This window comes from Chanodichthys erythropterus, chromosome 9 (assembly GCF_024489055.1).
Source record: "Chanodichthys erythropterus isolate Z2021 chromosome 9, ASM2448905v1, whole genome shotgun sequence".
NCBI classification, from domain to species: Eukaryota; Metazoa; Chordata; class Actinopteri; order Cypriniformes; family Xenocyprididae; genus Chanodichthys; species Chanodichthys erythropterus.
Genome location: NC_090229.1, coordinates 35,512,506 through 35,519,920, shown reverse-complemented (window position 1 = coordinate 35,519,920; position 7,415 = coordinate 35,512,506). Strand labels below are relative to the sequence as shown.

Sequence of the window (7,415 nt, the reverse complement as noted above, 5' to 3'; positions counted from 1 at the left end):
TCTCGTGGCAATTTGTAACAATTTTACTCTTTAAAAGCAAATTAGTGGCTAAAACAACAGGCCAATAAATGGTAGGTTGCAATATTTTCCTTGAGTATTATATCCATATTCAAATTGTTTAGTCTTTTGAAAGTAAAAAAACCCAAAACATCAGTTCTATGCTTGGTCTGTTTAGGCAGATAAGAGAAATATGCATTTCAAGAGTTCATAATACTTTAGTGGAGATAAATGCAAGATAAGTGTATTTGGCTTTCTGTCCATGATGGAAACTCAAGCTCATCCACCCCTGGACTTCTTAAATGATTTTAAAAATGGAGATAAAGGTGTAGGATGAATGAGATATTGTCACTGGAGTTTGAAAAAAAATATTTTATTACACAGAATGCAAAGCTGTACAAGATTAAAAAAAACATAATATTCACAATAATCTGAGAAAATTCCCAAAGTCCAGGTTAATATCCCTGTGATCACAATGCTGGTCTCCATACTCTCAGTCCGTGAAAGTCATACACGTAAGGCCGGTATGGACAGGATTTGTAGACTGTCGCTAAAAGTGACGCTCTGAAAAAGTCCTCCTCTGTAGCAGCAACAGCGCTCGCGTCCGATTTCTGAAAGTATTCCTTGGCGTGCTCAGTCGTTAACTGCCTCCGTTTGGTTTTATATCTCCTGTTCTGGAACCAGATTTTCACCTGAGTCTCCGTGAGGTTCAGTGCGCTCGCGAGGTGCGCGCGCTCGGGCGCGCTCAGGTACCGCTGACGGCTGAACTTCTTCTCGAGCTCCAGCACCTGCAGGTGCGTGAAGGCGGCGCGCGATCGCTTCTTTTTCACGCCGCCCGTCATCTCTGTCGACGACATTGTTTTATCCTCAGAATCCAGACAAACAGAGATATCTGTGAACGGAAGTACACGATATGACGTTAAAACTGGGGAAAACTGGTCTTCAGTATACCAAAACCTCACACGTACAATATACGGTTTACCTTGGCATACAGTTCACATGTTTAGTCTACTTTAGCTACCTAACTGCATAATTAATTTAGATGGACTGCCTAACTAACTAACTAACTAACTAACCTAGAAATGTACACAGAGACAGAAAACTGCTGCAACTGCAAGGCTGTAGTAGCTACTTAAAGTGCAATACCTGTTCTTTTGTCGGTTCTGTCGCTCTCAGAATTGCAGAAGTCATCTTTTTTATCCTCTTTTAAGGATAAAATGTCCTCTATGAAAAACGACGTCAACTGCTTGTTTGAATCCGCCATCTGTGTCGCCAAATTCCTGGTGAAGTCAAGGATAAAGCGTCTTCCTCCCTCCTGGTAAGTAATTGGCACTTTCACTCTCCAACTCAACTGCTTGACTTTAAATAGCGCGTGAGTGTTGTTTTCTTTTCTACTATTGGAGGAGCGCCCTGTGCTACGTCATCGCTTCAAGCTCCTTGATGGCTAAAACAGACACTTCTGCATGGACCATCATTCTGTCAAACACCAGACACAAGTCCTAATAACTTCTTTACACAGTGGCATAGATATTTTATTTGTTCTTTTTCCCCACCCACAATATATATATATATATAATAAAATAATATTATTAAATAATTATATTAATAATAATATAGGCCACTGTTTTATTTTTAACATATGTAATTTAATATATTATATAATATAATGAAATATTAAACAAATAGATTAAATATTAAAATAATATTATTAAATGACAATATTAATAATAATCAATAATATAGGCTTTTGTTTTATTTTAAATAGGCTTAATATTAAAATTAGCACACACACACACACACACACACACACACACACACAAATATATATATATATATATATATATATATATATATATATATATATATATATATATATATATATATATATATATATATAAAAAATATACATACATACATATATATAAGAGAAGACAAATAAATGAAATATTAAAATGTGTGACATATTATACCCAAATATTCTTCATACAGTGGACTACCAGTAAAATTGATAATAATTTGGGACCAAAAATTATTCATACAATTTGACCTGACCATGTTCTGCTTAAATGTTATCTGACATAATTAAGATCATTTTTTTCTGACACAGTTTAACTCTGAGATCTTGTCATATTTTCTTAACATTTTTTTTTAAATAAGTGAATAAACTGAATTAATGAATGAAATGTTCAAGGTGTCTGAATACATTTTGATTGTGTATATATATATATATATATATATATATATATATATATATATATATATATATATATATATATATATATATATATATATATATATATATATATATAAACTACCAGTCAAAAGTTTGGAAACATTACTATTTTTAATGTTTTTGAACGAAGTCTCTTATGCTCATTAGGGCTGCATTTATTTCATAATAAATACAGAAAAAACAATAATATTTTGAAATATTATTACAATTTAAAATTATGGTTTTCTATTTTAATATAATTTAAAATATAATTTATTTCTGTGATCAAAGCTGGATTTTCAGCATCATTACTCCAGTCTTCAGTGTCACATGATCCTTCAGAAATCATTCTAATATGATGATTTGATACTCAATTATCAATGTTGGAAACAGTTGTGCTGCTTAATATTATTTTATAACCTGTGATACTTTTTCAGGATTCATTGATGAATAAAAAGTAAAAAAATATCAGCATTTATTTAAAATAGAAATCTTATGTAACAATATACACTACTGTTCAAATGTTTGGGGTCAGTAATTTTTTTTCTTTCTTTTTTTTGAAAGAAATGAATACTTTTATTCAGCATGGATGTGTTAAATTGATAAAAAGTAATAGTAAAGAGTTATATTGTTAGAAAAGATTTATATTTTGAATAAATGCTGTTCTTTTTAACCTTTTATTCATCAATGAATCCTGAAAAAAGTATGCCACAAATGCTACAAACGCATGTGCAGTACTTTACACCTCTTTATTACTGTTACACTGAGCTGCTCTTCTGCTCCTCATTCTCAGTCAGTTGAGAATTTAGTGAGATTTATTGTGTAACAAGATATCAGTATTAGTCTCCTATCATCCCTGAATGTCAAGCTGGGGTAAGCCCTAAGGTCCAGGGCACCGGGGTATGTGTTCATAAGAGAGAGGAGGCTCTGTAGACAGGCAGGGTCAGAGTGGGTGGCCCCCTCCCCATGGAGCTAATGACTTCAACATATTTGGTCTCGGCTCCTTCTCCTGACCCACACGTTGTTGTATGGCTGTTTGTTTGTTGTGCCCTTGTGCTTCTGTGTGACCCCACAGTCTTGGGCAGAGAGGAGAGAAGGAGAAACATGGTCAGAGAAAGAGATGGAGCTAAGGGGGAGAGAATGAGACGGGGAAAGAGGACGCATGGCCCCAGGAGAGCGGGGAGTTTGCTTGGAAAAACACAAAAGCTGAGAGTGACAAACGGTACTATTGTCCACCGGCATGACCTCCCACCATAAGCCCTGAAATACTCCTGTCTGTAGTTAAAACTCTTAACCAGTTAGTCTATGTATATATATACTGAGGGGCAATAGTGTCCATTGCCATTGTTTCATGAATAAATTAAATACACATATGCTCTATAATAAACACACACACATATATACTATATTTATTTTATATATTTATTATATATAAGCTTTTCTCTTTTTGAAAACATTTGTGTATATAAATATATATATATATATATATATATATATATATATATATATATATATATATATATATATATATATATATATATATATATATATATATATATATATATATATATATATATATATATATATATATATATATATATATATATATATATATATATATATATATATATATATATATATATATATATATATATATATATATATATATATATATTATAGGGTTTATTTTATATTTTTTATATATATAAAATGAAGTACTCTTTATGTACCCTTAGAGTACCCTTTATGGTCACTAAAAAACAATTCAATGATCTCTAACATTGAAAAAAAAAAAAAGTGAAAAATATATTATGGTATATATATATATATATATATATATATATATATATATATATATATATATATATATATATATATATATATATATATATATATATACATTCATTACCTTTAATTATTTATTATAGAGCATATTACTATATATTTAAAAAAATATTATAATAATTATACAAATATTACAAAAATATAGCAAAAATAATTTAATAATTCTAAAATTATAATAATGAAATATAATATATATAATATTCTAATGATCACTAAATATATATATATATATATATATATATATATATATATATATATATATATATATATATATATATATATATATATATATATATATATATATATATTATATTTCATTATTATAATTTTAGAATTATTAAATTATTTTTGTTATATTTGTATAATTATTATAATATTTTTAAAATATATAATAATATGCTCTATAATATATAATTAAAGGTAATGAATGTGTGTGTGTATATATATATATATATATATATATATATATATATAAAGCTTTTCTCCTTCTGAGAAATATATCAAAAAAGGACCCTTTATGATCACTAAAAAATATTTTATGATCTCTAACATTTAATAGAAATAAAAGTAAAAACATATATCTGTGTATAACAGGATATACATAACATTTTATGAAATAAAATAAACAAGAACACACTTTATGATCACTAAAAACATTTTATGATATATATATAAATATATATATATATATATATATATATATATATATATATATATATATATATATATATATATATATATATATATATATATATATATAGGTTTTTTTAGTGATCATAAAATGTTTTTAGTGATCATAAATGGTGCTCTTGTGGGGTTTTTTATTTTTCAAAAGGAGAAAAGGATTGAGGATTTTTGAAGGTTTACCTCATTTTAGCTGTTGTCATGTAAACTTTGTATTTTAGATGTTTTTCATGATAGTGCTCACCTTGAATAATCTTGCTGTCTGTTTCTTCTCTCTCTTACACACACACGCACACACACACACACACACACACACACACACACACACACACACACACACACACACACACACACACACACACACACACACACACACACACACACACACACACACACACACACAAGTATAGACTACCTGCATTGCTCATCTTTATTCTCTGCCTCTTTGATCAAGTCTTTTTCCTGTTTTGTGTATCTTTGATGCCTATCTTAATTGCACAAACACATATTCAGTTCCTTATTTACACTGCGAGATTCAGAGACTATGTCATGCTTTGGCCGTACAAAACAAGCAGTAGTAATTGGATGAGCATTTCTTGCGGCTTGTGTAATGCAACTCCTGGTTTCTCTCCTGACCTCTTGTCCTTACACTAACACAATGTGGAAGAGATGAGTAGCACCGTTTGCTTGTTTTGGGCCAGATGTGGGCTTGTTAGAATCTGACCCCGTCGACAGGAAGACATATGTCATACTCGCTATGTGAACTGGACATCCTTTGCTGGGTGGCATCAATGTTTTGGGCCATCTTGTAGTACTTTACATTAGAATATCTATAACTGCACTAACATACAAAAGTTTTTATTTGTATTTTTATGTTTTTGAAAAAAGTCTCTTCTGCTCACTAAGGCTGGATTTATTTGATCAAAAATACAATGAAGCAGTAATATTGTGAAATATTATTGAAATGTAAAATAACTATTCCTGTGATCAAAGCTGAATTTTCAGCATCATTACTCCAGTCTTCAGTGTCACATGATCCTTCAGAAATCATTATATATAATATGCTTATTTGCTGCTCAAAAAAAAAACATTTATGATTATTTTCAATGTTGAAAACTGCTCAATATTTTGTTAAAACCGTAATACTTTTTTTCTCCAGAATTAACTGATGAATAAAAAGTTTAAAATAATAATTGTATTTTCTGTCGCTTTTGATCAATACAATGCATCCTTGCTGAACAAATGTAATGTCTTCAAAAATAAATAAATAAATAAATAAATAAATAAATACAAAGTGACCTTAAACTTTTGAACAGTGGTGTAGGTGTATATTATTATTATTTTTTTTTTTGTCATATTTTTATACTATTTGGTTACACTTTTATTTTAAGTTACATTACTTACTCAAATAAGATAAGATCTATAGAGTTATGGTTCGATTTAGGGTTTGATTAGAGTAAGTTACTTAATTATGCATATTTACTGTTATTACTATAGTAAGTACATAGAGTTACGGTACGATTTAGGGTTTGGTTTGGGGCTAGTTACTTGTAATTATGCATAATTTACTGTCATTACTATAGTAAGTACACAGTAACCGTGTCACCTTAAAATACCTGTTATTTTACTTTTGTTCTGTGAAATAGGTTTTAGGAAAATGTCATACTTAAATTTCATGTGTTGAAACTAGAATTAGTTGTGAACTCATTAGTGAACAGTAATTATAGTAATTTTTTGTATTATAGTTTACCATTTTCAAAAAAAAAAAAACAAAACAAAAAAATATATATATTATTTTACCCCCTCATTTGGGGAATTAAGTTGATGTCAAAGAGAAATGTATATAAGGTAGTAAAATGGTGCCCTCTTGTGGCCTCAAATCAAATTCTTTCTAAATTCCAAATGTCACAATTCCTTATTTACTACAAATATACTGTTTAGAATTTCGAGTTAAAACTTAAGATGCCTTTTATGGAGTGCTATTTAGTGTGAGAAAAATGTAGTGGTTTGAGTTATATGATCCAGTTAATATGACAGATCCCAAAAAGATGATAGCCATTGAATCCCTGCGTTTTGGAAGTGTTTCATGGTAACTGTAGTAGTCAAACATAAAAGAAAAATATTACCTCAGCTGAGACGAACATGTCTTCACTAATACCTGCCTTCAGGTTAGATTTCAGTTTTGACTGTGGTCTAGTTTGTGTTGGCTGGCACTCACATATGAAGTAATGAAGTCTCACAAACTTGTCAGCAGCAGGGAAAAATCTTGCACTTGCAGATCTGTAGTTCTTTGTGTAGTTTATTTTCTTGACAAGAATGAAAATGAGGCTGTGAGGGATAGACGTACAGTGTGTTTAATGGATTGTACTGTTGTTTAACTATTTCATGCATAGAGGTGCACTATGGACAGCTATTACTGTACACTGTCAACAAGTATATCAAGCTGTTGTATGTGGATTTTTATTTTATTTTTACTTTTTTTTTGGACCTCATGCATTACTAGCTTTATTTCAGCTACAATTCATATTATTACTGTGACTGATATTCTTGAAAAAACTTCATCTGCAGTAACTTTTTTTTTTGGCTGTAAATAAATGTACTTGTGTTATTAAAATGTAATTTGCAGTTACATCCAAAAAAAAAAACTGATGTGATTACGTAATGTGTGTTACTTTAC

The 7,415-nt window shown here is 29.5% G+C and overlaps 1 protein-coding gene across 1 annotated transcript; it reads right to left on the bottom strand.

Annotated features, from left to right (window-relative positions):
- Positions 1 to 467: 467 nt before the first annotated feature.
- Positions 468 to 1,261, bottom strand: nkx3-1 (NK3 homeobox 1). The gene is made up of 2 exons (XM_067394067.1): positions 1,144 to 1,261; positions 468 to 889 (listed from the first exon to the last, which is right to left on the bottom strand). The coding sequence occupies exons 1-2, from the start codon at positions 1,259 to 1,261 to the stop codon at positions 468 to 470; spliced, it is 540 nt and encodes a 179-aa protein (XP_067250168.1).
- Positions 1,262 to 7,415: the final 6,154 nt, after the last annotated feature.

What these genes read in the sequence shown, in the direction of transcription:
- nkx3-1 (XM_067394067.1), bottom strand. Translation starts at nt 1,261, where the DNA reads ATGGCGGATTCAAACAAGCAGTTGACGTCGTTTTTCATAGAGGACATT. An exon ending in CAGAACCGACAAAAGAACAG is followed by an intron (nt 890 to 1,143) that starts GTATTGCACTTT and finishes TTCCGTTCACAG; the next exon opens with ATATCTCTGTTTGTCTGGAT.